This window comes from Cervus canadensis, chromosome 31 (genome assembly GCF_019320065.1).
Source record: "Cervus canadensis isolate Bull #8, Minnesota chromosome 31, ASM1932006v1, whole genome shotgun sequence".
NCBI lineage: Eukaryota > Metazoa > Chordata > Mammalia > Artiodactyla > Cervidae > Cervus > Cervus canadensis.
In genome coordinates, this window is record NC_057416.1 from 32,888,067 (window position 1) to 32,912,711 (window position 24,645).

Genomic DNA, 24,645 nt, shown 5'->3' on the forward strand with positions numbered 1-24,645 from the left:
TGGCCTAAAACTCAACATTCAAAAAACTAAGATCATGGTGTCTGATCCCATCACTCCATGGCAAATAGATGGGGAAACAATGGAAACAGTGACAGACCTTGTTTTCTTGGGCTCCAAAATCACTGTGGGTGGTGACTGCAGCCATGAAATTAAAAGACAGTTGCTCTTTGGAAGGAAAGCTATGACAAACCTAGAGAGCATATTCAAAAGCAGAGACATCGTTTTGCCAACAAAAGTCCACATAATCAAAACTATGGTTTTTCCAGTAGTCATGTACGGATATAAGAGTTGGGCCATAAAGAAGGCTGAGAGCCAAAGAATTGAAAAAGAGTCAACTTGTGGTGCTGGAGAAGACTTTTGAGAGTCCCCTGGACCGCAAGGAGATCCAACCAGTCAATCCTAAAAGAAATCGACCCTGAATATTCATTGGAAGAACTGGTGCTGAAGCTTAAGCTCCAATACTTTGGCGACTTTGTGAAAAGCTGACTCATTGGAAAAGACCCTAATGCTGGGAAAGATTGAACACAAAAGGAGAAGCGGGCAGCAGAGGATGAGATGGTTAGATAGCATCACTGACTCAGTGCACGTGAATCTGAGCAAACTCCAGGAGAGAGTGAAGGACAGGAAAGCCTCACATGCTGCAGTCCATGCAGACCACAAAGAGTCAGACACAGCATAGTGACTGACCAACAGCAAATGACATATATTTTTATCATTTTATTTTTCAACCTTTCTGCAGCCTTATATTTTGGATTTTAAATAAATACAAATGTGATTTTTTTAAAAAGCCTTGCCTGATAACCTTTGTAGTTTTAAATTGCAATGCTTAGTCAATTTACACATATTTATTGATATATATGATTACAGATTTACCATGGAACTATTAGTATTCTTTGTGAAAGTTGTGTTGGCATCTTTTTTTCCCCTTTTTATGTCTTCTCTTATATTGATTAAGATTTAATCAATTTTTTTATTAACCAGTTTTTTCCATCTATTGACTTATTCCTCATGATTGTAATAGCATTTATCTACTGCTTACCCTAATGAGTAGAACAAACATCAGTAACTTTTCAAAACCCTTATTTATAAACAGTTGTCATTTATTGTTCCAGAAAAATGCAAGAATTTTAACAATATTTATATCCATTCTCATATTCATGCTATCATTGTGATATATTCTATCATGTATCTATATAAATAAATAAATTAAAATTTGCTGGTATTTTTGGCCTTTATATGAATATGATAGGTGAACTTCCCTGGCAGCTCAGTCATTAAAGAATCTGCCTGCAGTGCAGGAGACCTAGGTTCGATCCCAGGGTTGGGAAGATCCCTTGGAGAAGGAAATGGCAACCCACTTGAGCATTCTTACTTAGGAAATCCTTTGGCTAGAGGAGTCTGGTGGTCTACAGTCTATGGGGCCACAAGACTAGGACACAGCTTAGCCACTAAACCACCACCATGAATATGATAGGCTAGTATCATATTTTTTTGTTTGTAATTGTTTTCTTCCCTTGGATCTGATTTCGGCAGTCTTAGTCTCATGAACCGTTCATTTTTATTTTTATTTTCTATTGAAGTATAGTTGGCTTACAATGTTGTGTTAATTTCTGTTGTACAGAATTAGCAGCATTCTTCTTTAGAAAATATTGTTATGGTTTACCAAAGTAAATTGACTGTAATTTCCTGTGCTATACAGTAGAACGTTGTTGCTTAGCCATTATCTCTGCAAAAGCTTACATGTGCTAACCCTAATCTCCACTCCATCCCTCCCCCAACCACCTCGCCCCTCTACTTTGGCAATCAAAAGTCGGTTCTCTATGTCTGTGAGTCTGTTTCTGTCTCATAGACAGGTTCATTTGTGTCATATTTTAGATCACACATATAAGTGATATCATATGATATTTGTCTTTCTCTTTCTAAATTCACTTCGTGTGATAACCCCAAGATGCATGCATGTTGCTGCAAATGGCATTATTTTGCTCTTTATTTTGTCTGAGTAGTATTCCATTGTACCATGTCATCTTTATCCATTCATCTGTCAATGAACATTTAGGTTGTTGTTTCCATGTCTTGGCTATTGTGAATAGCACTGCCACGAACATAAGGGTACATGTATCTTTTTTGAATTAGAGTTTTGTCTGGAAATAGGCCCAGAAGTGGGATTGTTGGATTATATGGCAACTCTATTTTTAGTTTACTGAGGAACCTGCGTACTGTTTTGCACATTAACTGTCCCAATTTACATTCCTACCAGCAGTGTAGGAGGACGAATTTTAAAGAAGCATAGCCATTTGTGGTCTCTTGGCTGTGTAATTTAGGTTTCAATTTCCTTTACCTTTACAATAAAGGAAACCTATTCTCGCAAAACTACATCTTTATCAAAAGTCATTATGTAATTAAGAAGAATAATGTTTATCAAAAGCCATCACGTGATTAGGAAGAATACTGTGAGAACCATTCTAGAATGAAGTCAATCCAATGCAATGTATTGTTAAAATCTATTGTAAGTACTGAAACCTGGATGACAACATTGCATTGTCTGTTAATGTACGGAGCACTCACTTCTTTTTTCTCCTTTTGACCATCATAATGAACAGGATGGCTTCTTCTCTTGCTTCAGCTTTGTGTATAAGATCGTTTGATCTTATACACAAGTGACCACAGACCTCCAGACACCCTGAAAACCTTTACTAAATGCAACCTTAATTCGCATTTTGAAAGAACTGTTTTCAAGATAGATTTTTATAATTTATTTCAACTTTAAGCATATTCTAAAGTCTCCAAATGTGGACTATTGCCTTATAGTCCCTTAGAGATCATATACAGTAGAGATGCAAGAAAATTTTCCACAGTTGGGGAGGGAGAGGGTGGAAAAAATTGAGACAGTAGCATTGAAATTTTAACATATACACTACCGGGGTAAAATAAATAGCTAGTGGGAAGCAGATGTATAGCACAGGGAGCTCAAGCCAGTGTTCTGTGATGACCGAGAGGGATGAGATGGAGGTGGGTATACAAGTAGCTGATGCACATTGTTGTACGGCAGAAACCAACACGACATTGTAAAGCAACTATCCTCCAGTCAAAAATTTAAAAGAAAATCACTCATTAGGAATAGAAAGAACAGATTGAGAACTCTTATGGAATCTGGGTAAGAAAAACGGGACTAGCGGGGTGAAGAGACGCTATGCTTCTAAATTCATGTGCTTGCATTTTTATTTTTTTATTTATTTACTTTCCTATTTCAGAGGCACTAATTCTGGCTACCAAAAAATGTTTTTCATGGTTGCTGAAACAAGACACTAATATGTTCAAAGAACCCTGAGAGTTTAAAAGAAAACCAGTGACTACAATAATTAAAAGTTGGTTTAAACCATTCAGTCAGCCAGTCAGTTCAGTCGCTCCGTCAGGTCTGACTCAGCGACCCCATGAATTGCAGCACGCCAGGCCTCCCTATCCGTCACCAACTTCCGGAATTTACTCAAACTCATGTCCATCGAGTCACTGATGCCATCCAGCCATCTCATCCTCTGTCGTCCCCTTCTCCTCCTGCCCCCAATCCCTCCCAGCAAACCATTAGGCTTGGTTAATTTAAAGTTTTAATAGTTCCCATAAAATAAAAATGTTCTTTCTGGCCACCTATTTTTATGTTTTTTGCTATTTCAATCAGGCCTTTTCCAACTTCCCTTAGGCAGTAAGCAAATGATGTTCCCAGAAATGTTCGATATGGAATATACACTTTCAGTTTCTTCATGTGATAAACAGTCATGCTTTTGTAGTTTTATTTTTCATGAAACTACAAATACAAAAAGTGGAAAATGAAACTATTCCAAAAGTGAAAGTCATTTCTTACTGCCTACGTGGTGAGTTGTGGTTGTTGGCTATGATAACCTCTGTAATAAATAGATGCTCTGAAAGCATCTAGCCTGAGAAGGACCAGAGTAGGCTGCAAGAACGACAGTTGACATGTCATCTCCTATGGAGCACTCTTGGACCATCTTTGAGGAATACCACATAGATGAAGATGTGGGCTTTGCTCTGCCACTTCCACTGGTAAGAGGGGACACTGGAATATGGGCAAAATTATTTTCTTATCTTGACTTACCTGGGCAAGTTAACTTCTACTGAATAAATGTGGTTCAGTAATTTCTACTGAACAAATAACTTTCTTAAAATTTTCTTCCTAGAAACTTAGCCTTAGAGGCACTTCTTACTCATCTTATACAGGTACAGGGAGTGATGAGATAAGGTAACTATAGAGGTATTTTATTTTAAGACAATCACATTTCAGGGGGTATTTTGAAAAATTTTTTAAAAAAGTAATTAATGACCCGTGAGTCAAAGGAACCTCCTTTTCCAGCTGATAAACCTTAGATTGCACAAAGCATGTGTTCCTGCTTTGATAATGTTTTTGAGGTGGGGCATCAAGCAACTTCATGTTGTATTAATATTATTTGGCATTTACTAAGCCTAAGTTTCAGGCTTAGAGAGAGTTAGACCTGCTAGATCTGTATGCTTTTTCCACAGGTCTTGCTACAAGGGGCAAGGCATTAGAATAAATGTGTGTCTTAAGACTATAGTTTCCTACATTATCTTCCCAAGAATGCCATGAAAAGCATCTTCTCTTTAATATCTTAATCATCACACACTTTTATCTCATTTTTAGCAATTTACAAATATTAACTTACTCCATCTTTACTACCATCCTGAAAGGTATGTATGTTATTAATTTCATTTTCCTGATGAGAAGGTAAGCCATGCAGAAGTTAAGTAATTATCCAAACTCACACAGCTAGTAATAACAGGGATAGGAAGTGAGTCTAATCAGTCTGGTTCCAGAATCCATGGTCTGAAAACCATTATCTATTACGCTACACTGCCTAACTCAAGAGAAGGAGAGGACACAGGACATTATTTTGGTGTTTGGTTATCGTTTGTTTTCCTACTCTTGGTTTTAATGAAGTTCGTGAGATTCCAGGAGAGGATTTCTAGGAGCCAGTAACATGTTGTGGCAGTGCTGTATATACCAGGATGTATCTGTTTGCTTGTGACCGGAGCAGAATCCAGACTCTAGAGGCAACCTTTAAGTGTGATAAATACATATTTTAGTCAGAATCTAACTATACTTAGAAATCACATCTAGTAAATACCTTGGTTAATATAGGTAAATCTAAAGCAAATTCTTTGTCCCAATCTAATTTTCCTCTTCACATGATTAATTGAAGAAAATGAAGCAGATGTTTTAATTTTATTGCTAAAAGCAACTGGCTTACTTTATATGTTCAAATCAATAATATTCAGACTTACTCTCTCTTCACTAAAGTGCACAGGTGCCAAGATTGGATGCTTTGAGGAAATATTTATCAATGGTACCAAAAAAAAAAAAAAAAAACTTTTTCAGAAACTGCAAAGTCTCATATCAAATTTATTCTTTATTTCCCTATAAGGTTGGTTCTCATATAAAAGAAAACAATCAAAATAATTATGTGAATAAGTAAGTGAAAATCTTTCAGTTGTGTCCGACTCTTTTCTACTCCATGGACTATAGCCCGCCATACTCCTCTGTCCATGGAATTCTACAGGCAAGAATACTGGAGTGGGTTGCCATTCCCTTCTCCAGGGAATCTTCCCTACCCAGGGATTGAACCTGAGTCTCCTACATTGCAGGCAGATTCTTTACCGCTTAGCCACCAAGGAAGACACAAGTAATTATGTAGACCTCTAAAACAGATTCCAAGGGGTAAACTCCAAAACTAAAGCAAAATAAAACTCTTCCTGAGCTATTTAAAAAATAATGCTGCTACTTGAGATACCTATGAAATTAGACTTAGTATCCTGAAACAGGATGAAAACAAAATTAGAAGTTACTTTTATTTCCTCACTGAAGATCTTTCCTGGAAATTAGAGATTCAAAAATGTCCATTTCATCTCTTATAATCTATCACCTTCCAGTTGTAAAGCAAAATAATTTGTCTTCTGATTTCATGTAGATGCAAAATGCATTCTCTCATCTAGCAGGAGTTAAATGGCTCTCTGTTACCCTTTACTAATTTATAATATATCATTTAAGCATCTTTTGAACCAGAAGATATTAGTGGTTGAATTTTACATTTGTTGAAAGTTCTGTCCAATAAGACACTAATCTGGACGCATAATAAAGTTATGCGTCTGTTATTTGGGGAAAGTAGCCCCAATAAAAATTTCAGATGTGCTACACGTGAAACACAGAATAAAGAAAATATGTATGTATTACTAAAATCATCAGAGCAGAGTAGTTTTGTGGTTAGGGAGAAAAAATTCAGAGCAAACACAAGAAAGGTGATTATCTAATGAATACACTGCTTGGATCTTTCATTCCTAAAAATTTGCCCTGACTAAGTCTAGCCAATTCTCTGCAGCCTCTGAACAGGTTTGAAGTTTTTATTACATTTGTCTTCATATTTTATAGCTTCCTTATAATATTAACTTGGTTTTGAAGCTTAAAACCTCACTCACCTTGGTTTCAATTCAGGATCGGTGCCCCCAAGAAGCTTAATGAAGGAGTTTTCAGGACTCTGAATCTCATTTCAGGCTGTGACCTAGTTCTTTGGTTTTTATATTTTCCTTTGAGACATGATTAGAAATAATACCCAGGGAGGCACTTATTAAAAACAAAACCCAATTGAGTAAAATTTAAAACGTCATTGGCTTCCTTCAGAGACTCATGAAATGGGTATCATCCCAACTCTCAGGAAGAAAAGTACTCTCAGGAGCTGTACAAAAATGAAAGACTTTTATAAGCAGAAGAGAGCAGAAAGAAGGCAGTCATCCCTGCAGAGAGTGGATTAGCTGTATTGAGGTCACATTTCTTTAGAGAAAAGCAGGGCTATATGAGCAGATCAGTTCACTACTGCTGGCCAGGGGATTCTGGATTGACTGGTTTAGGACTCCACTCTGGGAGAGGCAGAAACTGTATGTAATTAAGCATTATCTCCATTTAGTGACATGGGACTTAAGTTATTCCATGCTGGGTTTTGGGGTCTTTTTTTTTAAACTTTTTATTTTGTATTGGAGTATAGCCAATTAACATTGTTGTAACAGTTTCAGTCGGTCAGTTCCGTCACTCAGTCGTGTCTGATTCTTTGTGATCCCATGGATGGCAGCACACCAGGCTTCCCTATCCATCACCAACTCCCGGAGCTTGCTCAAACTCATGTCCATCATGTCCGTGATACCATCTAACCGTCTCATCCTCTGTCGTCCCCTTCTCCTGCATTCAGTCTTTCCCAGCATCAGAGTCATTCTTCAGAATCAGATGGGCAAAGTATTGGAGTTTCAGCTTCAGCATCAGTGAATATTCAGGACTGATTTCCTTTAGTTTAAAGCAGACAGCAAAGGGATTTAGCCATACATACACATTTATCCATTCTCCCCCAAACTCCCCTCTCATCCAGGCTGCCACATAACACAGAGCAGTCTTATTTATAACACACTTTTATTTGGATTTCAGCTTTACATACTTGACCAAAAATTTGCCTGTTGTATGAAAGGAAGCAATCAACAAGAATACATATATATACATATATACAAACATATATATACACATATATACATGCATATATATATATGCACATACATATACATATATATACAACATATATACAGCATCTCCTGCATGTCTAGTACTGTGCTAAGAAATACAGAATTAAAAATATGATAAAATCCTTGCCTTCAGATAGTGAGATATAAAAAAAGAAAATATCTTTTAGAAGTTGGAAATCCTTATGTTTGAATCACAATGAACTATGTGCACAAAACAAGCCATAAATCTGCCTGAGTCTTGCTTATTTATGACATGGAGAAAACTTTGGGGGCCATTATAATAATTAAACAATAAATAAATGAAAAATTGAAGCAAAACTGTCTCATTACTGACATTTAATAAATCTCATTTTCTATCTATTCAAAAAAAACTTAACATCTAGCTGAGAAGGTAAAAATATAGCAGACGGCAGTAAATTACTTAGGGCTTCCCTGGTGGCTCAGCGATAAAGAATCTGCCCGCCAATGCAGAAGACTTGGGTTCGATCCCTGCGTTGGGAAGACCCCCTGGAGATGGAAATGGTAACCCACTGCAGTATTCTTGCCTGGGAAATCCCATGGACAGGGAAACCTGGCAGGCTAAGTCCATGGGGTCTTAAAGAGTTGGACACAACTAAGTGACTAAACAACAACAATAACAAATCACTTAACGTGAAAGGGTATAGTTCATAGGATTCCTCACTGGAGGCATACCTATAGAATGGAATAGTCAGGAAGAGTTCAATGAAATGTTTCAAGGGATCTTTGCAAAGGAGGCAGTTGAGAAGAAGAGGAGGAGCACAGAGAAGGTCCTGAGCGCTGAGTGTGCAGGTGACAAGGCATGGCCTGGTGGCCTTAGACGGGTTAAGTGTGTTTCAGCATTCCACGGCATCGATACAGAGGCCACATGGACCATCAGTGGAGGCACCACTATTGGACAATACCTTCCACTGGTCAATCAAAGCCCTGTTTCTTCTTTTCAAGGAGGAGCTACCTCATCCTTATGATGCCTGGATCTCTATTGCTAGAAATCTGCCTGAACTGATCAAGAACAACCAACTACGTATGGAAGTTGAGAAGGTTTGGAAAAAATATCACACATCTTCTATTTCAGCTTCTTAAAAGCATTGACTTGGTTTTGTGGCAGTCACATCACGCATTTTGAGTTGAGTCCATCTCTCTATTTGTTCTCAGTTAGCAATGCTCAGCATCGATGGCCTCCGAGGCCACAGGGCACAGCGCCTGGGACACTTGGTTCTGGGATACATCACCATGGCGTACGTGTGGGGTCAAGGCGGTGGAGACATCCGAAAGGTTTGGAGATTTTCTTATATTCTTTTATGCTAACACAACAGACTGACATCCTGTTGACATTTAATGCAAATGAACTCTAAGAGTATTGTTACGGCATTTGTGAAGCTTGAGGGTCTTATGCAGAGGAGTTGCCTAACAAATATTTGGGGAATGGATGGATGCTTGAGCGAATGGTTGCAAATGATTCATAGGCCATTAGAAAGTCAAGAATACAGCCTGGATTTCCCCTGGCTCTCTAGTTAGCCTTTGTTCTCTCTATGCCCAGATTATGTCCACACCATCACAAATCTCAAATGTAAGGGCTTTTACATTTACAAGTACAAGGGCATTTACAAGTACTGGGCTTAAGTTACAAAATGAGGAAGAGGCAATGACACATTGGTTTGGTTTCACAGGGCCATTATGTAGAACAGTTAATCTTTTGACACCCAGAAGCAAAGGTGAGACATTTCAAAGGTTAATACTAAAAGTCGTGTTTTCATTAGGTCTTGCCAAGCAATATCGCTGTTCCTTACTGCAAGCTATCTGAGAAGCTGGGACTGCCTCCTATTCTGCTTTATGCAGATTGTGTCTTGGCAAACTGGAAGAAAAAGGACCCCAGTGGGTACGTAAACAGTGATTATAACAGGAATTAAAGGTGTGCACAGTATTTTAATCAAAAGGGAATTGGTCATTTGTTTAATCTTTGGCAGCATGGCTTTCTTCTCTGTTGTTAAGATGTAAAAGATACATGCATGTGAGAGAGAGAGGCGTCTTGTCAACATACAATGAAATGTACATATCTTAAGTGTTCAGTTTGATCAGTTTGACTGGCTTCTTTTGATACTGGCTTCTTTTGAGATTCTACAAGTTTCAATTTTAACTATTGAGTGGAATTAACACATCTTTGGTAGTAAATGTGGCAACCTCTGGACTTTCAAAAGAGTCTGCTTAGAATCCCGGCCCTTCCTAAGCACTGAGTAATGGATCTGCTACGATGAAGTGTCAGAGGCTCTGGGTGGGTATTCACCACACATGTATTCACGCTCAGAGGCATGTTCTAGATGTGGGAGTACCGCAAAATGAAATAATTTGATCTTGAAAGTTTCTTATTAGTAACAAGGTTTCCGATTGGTTTTGACAATCCACATGTGTTCCTTGCATATTTAATTGTTTCTTTCACTTGTAAAGTCCTAAATTAAATGTTTGTGACACCTACTTGACAAATATTGAAAAAAACACACCTTTACATTTTTATGTATTTTTTTACCTTTGCTAGATCAGTAGTATTAAATGAAATAACTCAAAACCATTTAATTTTTACATTGGTTTCCTTTCCATCTTCCAACTGATCCATGGCTTCGTGGCTGCTCTCCTAAGGCCCATGACTTATGAGTAAGTACTCCATCTGTTTTATTTGAAGAATTACTGTTATTCAAAGTAAATAAGGATGTATCACTACCCTCCAAGTGAATTCTTTTAAAAGACTAATTGATTTTAGGCAAAAAATACAAAAATCTTACTTGTATATGCAGATGATACCTGACTTAAGGGTGGCTCAACTTATGATTTTTTGACCTTAGGATGGTGCAAAAGTGATATACATTCACTATAAACTCAGTTTGAATTTTGAATTTTGATCTTTCCCTAATTAGATGTGCAGTACATACTCTCCTGTGATCCTTGGGCAGGGCAGTGCAGCTTCCAGGCAGCTTCACTGTCAAGAGGGTAAACAACTAATACACTTACAACCATCATGCACCCAGACAATCATTCTGTCTTTCGCTTTTAGTATTCAATAAATCATGAGATATTCCACACTTTAGTATAAAATAGACTTTGTGTTAGATGATTTTGCCCAACTCTAGGCTAATGCAAATATTCTAAGCACATTTACGGTAGGCTAGGCTAAACTCTGGGGCACCCAGCTGGGTCAGTGGTAAAGAATCCGCCTGCCAATGCAGGGGACACAGGAGACGTGGGTTGAGCCCTGGGACAGGAAGATCCTCTGGAGGAGGAAATGGCAATCCACTACAGTATTCTTGCCTGGAAAACCCCATGGACAGAGGAGCCTAGCGGGCTAGAGTCCTTGGGATCACAATGACTGTGACCCCAAGGTCATAGTGAGACAGACACAACTTGAGTCAGGCACAACTTAGCAGGACCACAAGGCTAATATAGGCTAATATCTGATATTTGGTAGGTTAGGTATATTGAATAAATTTGCAACTTATCTTCAACTGAAGATGGCTTTATTGAGATATAACACCATTGTAAGTTTAGGAAGATCTGCCAATAAATATAATTAACATGCATACATACAAGATGCACATACATCTGTGTATCCATGACCCCATGACCTCAGTGGCTAGAAGTAATGAAACTATTCTTTTTGACCCAATTCTTACTATTTTTGGCCTAGGTACTTAACAGAAGCTAAGAGCTAGGGAAGCTAAAGTAAATATAGGAATAAGCTTACCCTCATGAAACTGGATTAATTTGGAGGAAAGAAGATACATGAAAATTATGTAAATTGCTACAAGATCAAGAGAAGAATTAAGGAATTAAAGGACTATGAGTTCAAGTCAAACAAAAGGCACAAGGAAAGAATCCTACAGCAAGGAATTTAAGTTGGGTTTGGAAGAGTGACTAGGCATAGATTAGAAGAAGGAAAAGCTGGGACTTCTCTGGTGGTCCAGTGGTTAAGATTCTGTACTTCCATTGCACAGCGTGTTCCCTATCCCTGGTTGGGAACTAAGATCCCATGTGTCATGTGGCCAGAAAAAAGTAAAGGAAGAAGAAAGAAAAGCTGAGCATGTTCACAGTGGAGGAAACAGCAAGAATGAGGACTTTGAAATGACAAAAATCTTGGTGCATTTTCAGAATTGAAGGAAGGCTAGTGTCACTGATACATCATAAATAAGGAAGGTAACAGTATAGGAAGGGGATGAAGAAATAAACTATAGAATTATTACATAGGACTTTGGGCTCTGATAAGGGGTTAAAACAGTATCTTACAGGGGAAGCAATGGAAGATTTTTAAATGGGAGAATGATGTCACCAGCCCCATTTGAGGCTGAAACCAATGAAATATCTTATTCAATGAGCCCCAGGAAGTTAGGTGTAGAAATGGTTTGAGACCATACATTTAACTGCCATGAAACTCAGAGGTGTACTGATACTGAGACCATATTTGCACCAACACAAAACTTCAGTGCAAAAGAAAATAAGGTGTAATAAATTATTTGAATTTCCCAATCAATTCCTTTGTAAGGCAGGATATCTCACTGAGAAATTGAGTCAGGCTCACAGATAAAAATATGGATATGAATATGTTTATTTAAGTCAAAAATCTACTTTTGTAAACCATACCTCACAGATACCTCTATAAACCTTGAGTTTACAAATTTGTGAAAAATTGATGGGCTAATAGAAAAAGAAATGCTCTTGAAGATTCTAGTTTCAAGTTCTAGAATGGAATTTTAAGTTCCAGCTTAAAGTACTGTTAATTTTATGACTTTAGACAATAGACCTAACATTAGTATTCCTAACTACATAGTGGATATAGTAAACCTGCCATACTTATCTCACAAGATTATTTTGAAAATGGAGGGTAAATGAAAGTCTTGAAAATGAATAAGGATCCAACAAATAGATCAATATTGTTATCAAATTATTTTTTCTTCTTTTTAGCTTTCTTTCTTTTATTTTTACTAAATTTTTGACTTCCTGGATTAATTTTCTCAGGAACATGGACATTCTATTCTCATTTCCTGGTGGGGACTGCGGCAAAGGCTTCTTTCTGGTTTCTCTGTTGGTGGAAATAGCAGCTGCCTCTGCAATCAAAGTATGTCAGTCCAGAAAAATGTGCATTTTGATTCACTTAAGCAGAACAATTACTTAGCAACAGAACGTTATTATGCATAAAGTAACTTGATCCTGACTGAATAGAGGATTTGCTGATTGAATTGGAGATAAGGGATCGCCTGGTACAAATAAATACTTTATTTTATTTTTTTTTTTGTCTCTTCTAAAATATAAAATGTAAGAGCCATATAATTAGAATCAAATTTGAAGCCCTAATAAGAGAGAAGTATTTTCAATGCAACTTGCCATGGGAACTCTGTTTCACAGTGACAAAAAGCTAATGATTTTTTGCCTTAGAGATAGAAATACATAAAACTATATAAACTTATCTCTAAGTGATAAATTAATAAAGACAAACCCAAGTTTAATTAAACATATGAAAATTAGTCAAACAATCCAACGGTATTCAATCCAAGAAAGAAATGGAAATACCAAATTTAACTTGAGCATTAAGATTTAGAAGAACTTAATTCTATGCAAATATTTAGTGTTATGAAATCTCAAGTGTTTGTTTTCTTTTTTTTTTAAAGGTGATCCCCATTATATTTGATGCAGTAAAACGTGAAGACTCAGATACTTTGCAGAGGGCACTGCTTGACGTATCTTCCAGCCTGCACAAAGCCCTGGACGTGTTTTCCCAAATTCATAGCAAGTATTGTGTGTCTTGCAAATGCTAGACCATGCTCAGATGTTTCTGGTTATCTAGATGTAGACTTGCAGAGAAAACGGACGCAAAACCAGCTCTCACATAGTAGTTGTGTTTGCGGTTTCCTTTATCTCACTGAATCATTATATGTACTTTCCATGTGGTGGGTTTTATTATGTTCATCTTACAGAGAAAAGAATCTAAATTTTGAGAGAGAAGATAAATGACCCAAGATGATGTAAGTAATAAATAGGGAAGCCAGAATTCCACTAAAAATTATGGAAAAACTTGCCAAAGGTGCAGGATATGTTAAGTTCTGAAAAACTTAGCTTCTGCTTGATAAGAACTCTCTATGAATTCTGCTTTTACGTAAATTAACTAGAAAGCCATCTAAAACAGCCACAGGGCTCGAAAGTTATCATAAAATTAACAGCTAAAAACAGTAACAAAAAGAGTACATAAACAAGGATTTGCAAAAGGAAATGTCCCCTACTGGATGCGCCTAACAAATATGTGATTGTGTATCAGTGGGCTTTGGCAAGAAGATTGGCCTTCAAACCAAAGACATTAGCAGGCTTTGGGGAGGGACACCCAGAGATGTGGTCCCTAGGGCTCCTGGAGGTTTTGTTTTATTTTTGTTTTTTGTGTTTAGATTTGGAGTTTCTTTATGTAAGTAATTTATCAGTTATGCCAGTAAAAACGTTGCTGTTGTTTAGTCTCTAAGTTGTGTCCAACTCTTACGACCCCATGGACTATAGCCCACCAGGCTTCTCTGTCCATGGGATTCTCCAGGCAAGAATACCAGGGTAGGTTGCCATTCCCTTCTCCAGGGAATTTTCTTGACCCAGGGATCCAACTCCCATCTCCATCACTGGCAGGCGGATTCTTTACCGCTGAGCCACAAGGGAAGCCCAGTAAACATATGAAGCATCCTTAAGTAAATGTTGGCAGTTTAATTGGTCTCCTGAGGATGAGTGGTGAATGGGCCAGGGCTCTTTGTCACAAGATGTGTGCTTAACCTCAGGGATGTTTCTGCACAGACTGACCTAGCACCTTTCTTGTTTCCTATACTGAAATCCAGGATCAGTTGTTTATAACACCTTGATTTTTCCCAATGATGCTACTTAATTAGGTGTATCTCATCTTTTTTGTTTGTTTGTTTTTAGAATACGTGGACCCAAACCTGTTTTTCAATGTTCTTCGAATATACTTGTCTGGGTATGTAGCCTTATGCTTGGTTCTGTTTTCACTTAGACAACAAAAAGAAGACAACAAATTTTCCTGATGGTCCCCACTATCAATCCAGTTTAAGAAACAATTTATATCCTAAAATACATGTTGCAAGAAACAGTAGGCTATTCTCTCGGTTACTACTTGGGCAGGCAAACACTGGAGTAGGGACAAGAAAGCTACTCATTTTAGAGAGTGAAATAACCTTTGGTGGTGCAAGGTAAGATTTGACTTATAGAATCCTTATGCTTGTTGGGGTCCTTTAATGGACTGGAATCTGGTGGTACGGAGTCGACGATAAGAAAGTAAAACAGAGAAAGATAGAGAGAGACAAAAAAAGACCCGGGGACCGAAGCTCTGATGGAGCAAAGGTGCTTTAATGATTTTTCTATGAGTATATATAGGCTGTGGTACAAGAAACTTCTTTTGGGAATGATAGAGATCAGAAAACCAAACATATAGCAACCGTTACCAAGGGAACAAGGGGTAATGTTAGTCACAAGGTCAGGAGACAATCCATATCTCAAGAAAGGGGAAAGAGACTAAGCAGTTTTGTCCTAAAGAGAATGTTTACTAAAGGAGACTCATGCTTGCCTCACACAATGACCTCAGTCCCTGGGAGCAGCGTGCTGTTCCGCTTGAAGAGGGACAAAGGACTCATGAGAGATAGCATGTAGGAATCCTCCCGTCAGATATTCCCTGACAATTCCCCCTTATTTATTTATAATATTTGTAAGAAGAGTTCTGACCATCAGAGTTTATTTAGTTTTGACAATCTTTGCATGAAGGCAACAGTAGACAACAAATATAATTGTTAAGACAATCACCAAAATTATAGTTCTAGACCCAATGCTATGAGTAAGGCTTTGAAACCATCCATGTGGGTCTAGCCCAGATAATTGATCAGCTGATTGTTTGGCTAAAGTTCCCATACTAGTGGAAGAGGGCAGATTATTAGAAAAGGTTTCACATATTTTTTTTTTGTAATAACTGTACATTCAGAAAGGCATTAACATATATGTTTTAAAAATGAAACTTGATTTGTTTCCAGTTGTAGCCACTATTATAGAAATGAACAGGAGTAACATGAAATTGAGTAGAATTTCAATCACATTTTAACATCATCTGTTTTCGTACATCTGTTCATTGATCTCCAACCCATTTGATGGCTGTTCTCAGTTCCTGTATTTCTTTTGGAATATCCTCATCTATTTGAGCCTGAGTGGCCCACATAGTATGAGCATCTTTAGTCCAATTTTGGATAAAATTATTTGTTTGAATTGAGGTTTGTAAAGTAACGCTAGTGATGGCAGCAATGGTGCAAATAGTTATTAATCCTATAATGCCAAAAATCAGTCATCCAATGAATCATTTAGATCACTAGAACAATTATTAAAATAACTGAGAAAAATTATGAGCCTATTTGGACAAAGCAATGGACCCCAACAATGCTGAATTTGCTCAGAACCATGTTAATTATTATTCTTATGCTTGAACATGAGTAGAAGGGGGAGTATGGAAGAAGTATAATGAAGCCTAGCTCATTTCACCTTCCACTCATTCTCTGTTGCAAGATTTGACGTACGAAAAATTAGCAATTGATAAAATACCGATTATTCTTTCCTTCCTGATTTAGTTGGAAAGGCAACCCCTTGCTGTCAGAAGGCCTGCTATATGAAGGCGTCTGGGACACCCCAAAGAAGTTTGCCGGAGGCAGTGCAGCCCAAAGCAGCATCTTTCAGTGTTTTGATGTTCTCCTGGGCATTCAGCACACTGTTTGTGGAGGTGAGCAGCAAATGACAAAGGACCAGCATCGCTTAGGCTAATAGGATAGTGTCTAAAAATGTCCCTTCCCATCAGCATCTTATCTGAGCTTATCAGATACTTTTAGAACAATCAGTGGAGACTTTACTGCAATCATCTCATTACACCATGAAGAAGCAGAAACTGAAAGAGGCTCATAAACAGTCTCCCTGTTAACCAACTAAAAAGCAGGGAAGCCAGAACTCAGACCAAGTTCAACACCATCTTGATCTTGATATTTGAACATGTCTATGAGGTCTGATTGAGTGGTGAAGCCAATATTACATGTCCTGAACATGTAAGGTCAGATTTAGAAAGAAAAAGCCTATGACTGAGATAAGACCACAAGCAGAAGCTAGAGAGTGGGGAGGCTTGGCACGGTTCTAGTTCCCCAACCTACTGCCCAGGGAGCCCAGGGCCAACACGTGCACCAAAGTTTAAAGATGAGCCACGTTCATTACATTCTTCATAGGCAATTAAGGGAGCAGAGGAAGAAGCTCCAGGAAGAACTTCTTTCTGCTTTTCTTTCTTTCTTAAACTGCTAAAGAACAGTCAAAGGGGAAAGCTTTGGGGTGCATGACAGTAAGGTTTTTGTTTGTTTGTTTTTTTCCCGAGCTCATTCTCTTATTTTAAAATGGTCCCTTTAACTCTCTTGGACTCAGCATCACAGTCTATCAAGTATAGGACATCTACCCTGTCCTTAGAAGGATCAAATACAGTAGGAACATGAGAAAGGAAGCAAAACAACAATATAATGAATGAGTTTAGCTCATGTGGTTTTCAGAATTAAGTGCATTTTGCAGTAATTACCATTACTAGTAGCAAGATTAGCAGGATGCTAACTTGATGGTTATAAATTCATGGCCACCCACTCTGACCCCGCTCAGCCCTCCCTCCCTGGATTGGAGACTGCTTCAGACTCCTTATTAACTCATCTCTGTCTTCAGTTCCTTCAGACCCTGCTGCTGAATTTCTCCAGGAGATGAGAACCTACATGCCACCAGCTCACCAGAGCTTTCTCCTCTCATTAAAGTCAAGGCCCTCGGTCCGTGACTTTGTTCTTTCAAAAGGCAATGCTACGCTGCAGGAAACTTACGATAAGTGTGTGCAAGCTATGGTCTCCTTGAGAGACTACCATTTGCAAATAGTAGCTAAATACATCATAATTCCTGCAAGCCAGCAATCGCAATCCAAGGCGGAAAGCTCGGAAGAAGATTTAAAGGCAGAAAGTAAAGGAACTGGAGGCACCAATCTCATGGACTTTCTGAAGTCTGTAAGAGGTAAAACTGTGAAAAGCCTGTTGAAGGAACATTAATTGTAATCCAAGAAAGTATATTTTTTGGCATATGTTGTATATTTTGACATGTGTTAATCATCTGCCCATTATATCAGAAATAGCATTCACATTCTTCATTTGAGAGGAAAATGAAACTTATATTCATACAAAAACCTGCACAGGGATGTTTATTGCAGCTTTATCATAATCACCCAAACTTGGAAACATCCAAGATGCCCTTCAGTGGCTCAATGGATGAACAAATCGAAGTACATCCTGACAATAGAATATTACTCAGGGCTGAAAAGAAATGAGTGCTGTGTGACAACCTGGAGGGGTGGGAGGAAGACTCGAGAGGCAGGGACATATATATACCTATGCCTGATTCATGATGATTTATTACAGAAACTTACACAATATTGTAAACCAATCATCCTCCAATTAAAAATAAAATTTTAAATTTTTAGAGAAAAGAAATGAGTGTGGTGTATTTCTTCCTGGTTCAGTAAAAAATGTTGAAAATGAATTTATTTACAAAACACAAACAGACTCATAGACTTTGAAAGCAAATTCTGGTTACCCAAGTGGAAAGGTGGTGTGTGGTGGGCGGAGGTGTTGGTGGTGGTAAATTAAGAGCTTGGGATTAACATATACACACTGCTGCTGCTGTCGCTGCTAAGTCGCTTCAGTCATGTCTGACTCTGCGACCCCATAGACGGCAGCCCACCAAGCTCCCCCGTCCCTGGGATCCTCCAGGCAAGAACGCTGGAATGGGTTGCCATTTCCTTCTCTAATGCATAATGTGAAAAGTGAAAGTGAAGTCGCTCAGTTGTGTCCAACTCTTAGCAACCCCGTGGACTGCAGCCTACCAGGCTCCTCCATCCACGGGATTTTCCAGGCAAGAGTACTACAGTGGGTTGCCATTGCCTTCTCCCAACATATACACGCTATGATATATAAAATAGAAAATCAACATCAAACTATTGTAGAGCACAGGGAAATCTACTCAATATTCTGTAATAACCTATTTGGGAAAAGAATATGAAAAAGAATAAGTATTATGTATAAGTGAATCATTTTTCTATACACCTGAAACTAACACAACATTGTAAATCAACCGTACCCCAATATAAAATTAAAAATATTTTTTAAAAGGTTAAAAAAAGAAAAAGAAATGGGTGATCAAGTGATGAAAAGACATGGAGAAATGTAACAATGCACCTGACTAAGTAAAAGAGGTCACTCTGAAAAGGTTACGGAGTGTGAGATTCCCGCTATATGACATTCTGGAAAAAGGTAAAACCATGGAAGCAGGAAAAGGATCAGGAACTGCCAGGGGGTTGGGACAGAGGGAGTGATGAACAGGAGGAACACAGAGGATGTTTAGTTCAGTGAAACTACTCTGTGTGATAGAATAACAGTAGATACACGCCATGCTTTTCCCAAACCCCATAGGACGTATAACGCCAGGAGTGAACCCTAATGTAAGCTGTGGACTTTGGATAATCATAATCTATCAGTGTAGGTTTATCAGCTGTAACAAGTGCACCATTCTGATGTGCAAAACTCAGCATACCTGGGGAAGAAGATATATGGGGACTCTGTACTTTCTGCTTAATTTTGCTTTGGGCCTAAATCAACTCTAAAAAATTAAAGTCTATTAAAAAGAAAACCATTCTATGGCCTTCAATAATTCACTTAACCTCTCTGGTCTGTTTTTGCACACCTAAAATAATCAGAGATAAATAGATTAAGGTGCTTTCCAATTCTATGATTCACTCCTCTATGTGATCTGAAAGTTCATCCAGATGTTATGTTAAGCTATGGAAGCTATGGAAATTTTTAACAACACATGTTCAAAAGTAGAATAGCATCTCTATTTCTTTCAGATCATAAAGACAATGATTTTGATGTAAGAATTATTTTATATATTTATAATTTTTAAAAGCTTACAACAGGCTTTCCCTCAGTATCTTTGTTTCCTGACAATATCAGTTAGTCAGAATAGGAATTATTTTTCTATTTTGTGGTGGTGGTTTTTTAAAGTGTTGGAGGCAGAGTGAATGAGAATGATTGTACTTAAAACAGTCAAGGTGACTCATCAATCAGATCACTGATAACTAATTTCAAGATGATTGTCAGAGTAAACTGTGCTTTCTGCATGTAGCCCACTCTGTCTGTCTACAAATGCTCTAACCTGCTGATTCTTGATGGGGGTGTTGGGGGACGGGGGTGGAGTCAGTCTGGACAGGAGTCTGTCCTCCTCTCCCCACACCCAGTTGCTGGCATCCAAAATAAAGCAAACTTTGCTTTCCACCAAAAAAAAAAAAAAAAAAGTTTGTGGTAAGAATAGATTTTCCTAGATAAGGCAATTCATGAGATGAGTTTTAAAAGGTGATTAGTATACTATATGCAAATAAAAGGCTAGAAAAATGCAGGAAGAGAAAGAAGAGTGTTTAAGAATAGCAGCATAGCAAAGTCTACTTAGGAAGCCCACACAGCTCAATATGACTGAAGCATAAAAGAAGAAAAATGGTGATGGGTTGATTAAGCTAAATCATGATTGGCTTCCAGGGCCATTCAATAAAGGAATTTCAATTTATTGTGGAAACAAAAAGAATGCTTTTAAGCAGAGAAATGACTTTATTATATTTGTATATTTGAATTCTATTTAAGTAAAGCATTGCCCACTGTAAAGGAAAGTGAAACTCACTCAGTCGTGTCTGACTTATTGCAACCTCATGGACTATATAGGCCATGGAATTCTCCAGGCCCGAATACTGGAGTGGATAGCCTTTCCCTTCCCCAGGATATCTTCCCAACTCAGGGATCAAACCCAGGTCTCCTGAATTGCAGGCAGATTCTTTACCACCTGAGCCACAAGGGAAGCCCATTGTAATGAAATAAGTATTTAAATGACTTTGGTAGTAATTGAGGAAAAAATTGTAGGGGTGGGATACAATGGGGTGTGATCATAAAGGCAGGGTGATGAGGTTGGAGCTTGTAAAAGTCATCCAAGGCTGCAATGATGGTAAAGTATTATGGGCTTAGATTTGGGGAAAATATCAGTTTAAGGATTAGAATATATAATATTTCAGTAGTAAATGGCTATTGAAAATGATGGCAGTGGGATTGGAGATAAGGGAAACATAAGAAATATTACGGCAGTAGGAGGGGCAAGACCAGAGTTCTGTTGGATGAGATGGAGAGACCACTTTCAGGTCTCCAACTGGTCAGCTAGAGCCAGCCTCATGGACCTTCAGCCCATGTTGTCAGATAGGGTCTTGTCTGCAGAAGGGTTCACTCTTGACCATGCTCAACTGTTACTCTTTTGAAATTCTGAATAATTTTGAACAAGGGTCCTTATGCTTTTGTTCTTCTCTGGGACCCACAAATTATACCACCAGTTCTGAAAGATACCATTCACCCAGACATGCAATATAGGAAGGAAAGATGAGCCTGGTTCTTATCATCAGAGTATAAGTAATAAGTAAGCCTTGAATTTATCTCTTGGCAGTAGACTCTCTGCTCAAGACCTTGTACCTTGATGCAGGTTTTCTAAGTATTTGCTCAGGTCTTCATGAAAAGTATACAGCAAATGTTGGATGTGTTAAGGTGTTTCTTAGGAAGCTTCTATAGCAGTCCAGTAAAGATGTCTAGTAGATGACAGGAGAGATCCAACTAGAAATGAAATGTTGGGAGTGTTCAGCTGGAGATGATGGTTGAAGTCTGAAGACAGATGACCACCCAAGGAGAGGGAAATCAGGACCTGAGCTAGGGAAATCACCAGTAGTAAACTGTAACTAGAACAACAGAGAGAAAAACCCAAAAAGGGAAGCCATACCTTCATGGTTAACAGCAACGATTTTGGCTCCAGATGGCTCCAGCCCTGACACTAACACTTACAAAGAAGTATGACCTCAGGCTCTTACTTAACTTTCCTGTGCTGTGGTTTCCTCAACTGAATGATGGGAATAATATTGGCTCACTTACAGGGCTGTTTAGGAGGGTTAAATCAGAAACTCTAGGGAAGATGCTTACCTAAGGACTTGGAACAGACAAAAACAATCTGTGAGTGTTAACTGTCAGGTTTTTCCTTTTTAGTTTTAAATACAGTCCAACCAGAAGGAATACGTTTCATTCAGTTCAGTTCAGTTGCACAGTCGTGTCTGACTCTTTGCAACCCTGTGGAGTCCAGCATGCCAGGCTACCCTGTCCATCACCAGCTCCCGGAGCCTACTCAAACTCATGTCCATCGCGTCGGTGATGCCATCCAACCATCTCATCCTCTGTCGTCCCCTTCTCCTCCTGCCTTCAAACTTTCCCAGCATCAGGGTCTTTTCCAATGAATCAGTTCTTCGCATCAGGTGGCCAAAGTATTGGAGTTTCAGCTTCACCATCAGTCCTTCCAATGGATATTCAGGACTGATTTCCTTTAGGATAGACTGGTTTGATCTCCCTGCAGTTCAAGGGACTCTCAAGAGTCTTCTCCAACACCACAGTTCAAAAGCATCAATTCTTCAGTGCTCAACTTTCTTTATAGTCCAACTCTCACATCCATATATGACTACTGGAAAAACCATAACTTTGACTAGATGGAACTTTGTTGGTAAAGTAATGCCTCTGCTTTTTAATATGCTGTCTAGGTTGGTTGTAGCTTTTTTCCCAAGGAGCAAGCATTTCATAGGAAAGGTCAAAAGGAAAAGAAAGTTTTAAAAAATTAGTAAAGCAAAATGCCATTTGTTTGAACTATTAATCAGAAAGGACTAGGAAGTTCCATTGAACTTATGAACAAAGGAGTAATTAATGACCTGTACAGAATAACCTTGGTGTACTGCTGTTTGGGCTGATTGAGTTTGATAACTCAGGTTTTGGACTTAATCAACTTGAAACTAAAACTAAGTATAACTGAAATTTTACCAGAAAACATGTAAATGATATCCTAAACACTTCCATTGTGAATGCTTTTCTTCTTTTCCTGAATATTTCTTGGTGCATTTCCAAAGGACCCTAATACCCAGTTTAAGAAAAGGTGAAACTTTGTTGTATACTGAAATTATAATAATTCACCCAAAAGCTGATTAAAGAACCCAGGACTCTGAAATGACAAGCCTTACTATTAGGAGAGGAAGTTCTTGAACATAGTTTCCTCTTGGTAAATAAGTAATATATCAAACAAATCTTCATAAGGTCACTGTGTTCCCTACTTCAGAGTACACCTCTGGTCTGGGGCTACAGTGGAGTTACAGAATGTCAGGAAACATTTAACAAGAGGCTTCCTGTGTGCTGTTTTGGATCGGTCAGGAACCCTCTGGCCCTTGTTAATTCCTGAATATTCAGGAATTAAGAGGTGAGGCATGCCTTTCCTGGGGCTAAGGAATCCAGGCATTTCTCATTACGGTGGCAAGAACCCTCTTCCTTTTTATGAACCACACGGTAAAAGGTGATTGTTTGCAACTCTCTATTTGATAGGGATCGTCTTATGTTTTGTAAGTCTGAAATTTTAATCTTTATCTTTGCTGAGAGTAACTACCTTGTAAGACAGTATATACGCCCACACTATGTTGATTAAAACACCTTTGCTCCATCAGAGCTTGGGTCCCCGTGTCTGTCTGCCTGTCTGTCTGTCTATCTGTCTGTCTTTCCTTCTCTCTCTCTTTCAGGCTAATTCCTTGGAGCACAGAGGCCCGTTGAGCTCACTTTCTTGCCCGGGCTTCTAAGACCCTCTCGAGAAGGCACACTGTGCCTTCACCCACTCGAGAGGGTGCCCGGTGCCTACATGCAGCAGTGTAAGCTCTAAGAACAGGACTTTATTGGCTTTCTGCGTAAACCAGGGGGTATCAGCCTCTTTCTCTCTCTTACTTCCTTATTGTTGACTCCAGACCATGAGGTTCCAGTCCATTAAAGGACCAACAACAGAACAGCACAAACTTCTACTTGGCATCAAGACACCAAATCTAAAAATGAGATGCCAGGATAGATCATTCATTTCATAAACATTTATTGAACTCTAGACACTGGGCTTGCTGCTAAAGGAAAATACAAAGTTGAGTTAAATATGGCTTAGTCAAGGAACTTACAGTCTAATAGAAAAGATTAGATAAATACAATGTTTGGATGTTAGTAGCTGTCAAACCAGGTTTGACATGATGCTTGAAACATAGTGTAAAAGAGGTTCAAGGTGATAGTAGAATTTTGAACAGCTAGAGGGTGTTTAGAAGTCAGGTGAAGGACATCCTTGAATGTCAGGCCAAGGACATTTGAACTTTAACTTAAAATGAGGAGTTCTTAATGATTTTTGCTGCAGAACCTGAGATGCTCAGTGACCCACAGGTTCCATGGGCTTACACCTTGGAAGTAAGAAAGGTCAAGATTGAACATGCAGACTGTAGTACATGCACATAGAACTGATGGTTAAGATCAGGTGGAAATACATAAGAACACTGAGGTGGGGAAGTGGTTATAGTAATACTGCAAATATCTATACACTTTGGTCTGAAGTGGGAAAAGAAGTCAGAGACGGAAAAAGAAAAGATCCAGTCAGGAAGAGAGGGAAGAAAGCCAGAAAAAAAATATCATATTAAAAATGTATTTCTAGAAAAGGGGGAGAACATAAGGAAAATAGCATTTACTGTTACCTATCTGATAAGTACTTCACTTAATGTTCCTCATTTATCCACTGAGGTAAACATTACTATTTCCTGCAGATGTAGAAACAGAAGCTTGGAATTTTAAGTCACTTGTTAAAATAGCCACATAAGCTAATAGGAGATGAGATAGAAATTCCCACTCAGGGAGGCCTGGCGATTGGGCAGAGTGGAAAATTCTGGGCTGAGAGGCAACAAGTCCAAATTCTAAACCAATTCTGATGGCAACCCTATCAGAATGACATTTGCTAAGTCACTTCCCTCCCACCAACCTCAGGAATTTCTTATGTTTCCTGAGAGTTTGAATTAGATTATGTATT

At 38.4% G+C, this 24,645-nt stretch overlaps 1 protein-coding gene across 1 annotated transcript; it reads left to right on the plus strand.

Annotated features, from left to right (window-relative positions):
- Positions 1-3,888: 3,888 nt before the first annotated feature.
- Positions 3,889-18,144, plus strand: IDO1 (indoleamine 2,3-dioxygenase 1). The gene is made up of 10 exons (XM_043454588.1): positions 3,889-4,056; positions 8,548-8,643; positions 8,758-8,877; positions 9,363-9,481; positions 10,237-10,251; positions 12,604-12,703; positions 13,254-13,371; positions 14,536-14,587; positions 16,236-16,384; positions 17,350-18,144. The coding sequence occupies exons 1-10, from the start codon at positions 3,970-3,972 to the stop codon at positions 17,715-17,717; spliced, it is 1,224 nt and encodes a 407-aa protein (XP_043310523.1). The 5' UTR covers positions 3,889-3,969; the 3' UTR covers positions 17,718-18,144.
- The last annotated feature ends 6,501 nt before the right edge of the window (positions 18,145-24,645 follow it).

Bases quoted from the DNA above. Each gene is read 5' to 3' on its own strand.
- IDO1 (XM_043454588.1), top strand. From the start codon at position 3,970: ATGTCATCTCCTATGGAGCACTCTTGGACCATCTTTGAGGAATACCAC. The intron at 8,878-9,362 runs GTTTGGAGATTT...TGTTTTCATTAG, and splicing joins GCGGTGGAGACATCCGAAAG to GTCTTGCCAAGCAATATCGC. The intron at 12,704-13,253 runs GTATGTCAGTCC...TTTTTTTTAAAG, and splicing joins CAGCTGCCTCTGCAATCAAA to GTGATCCCCATTATATTTGA.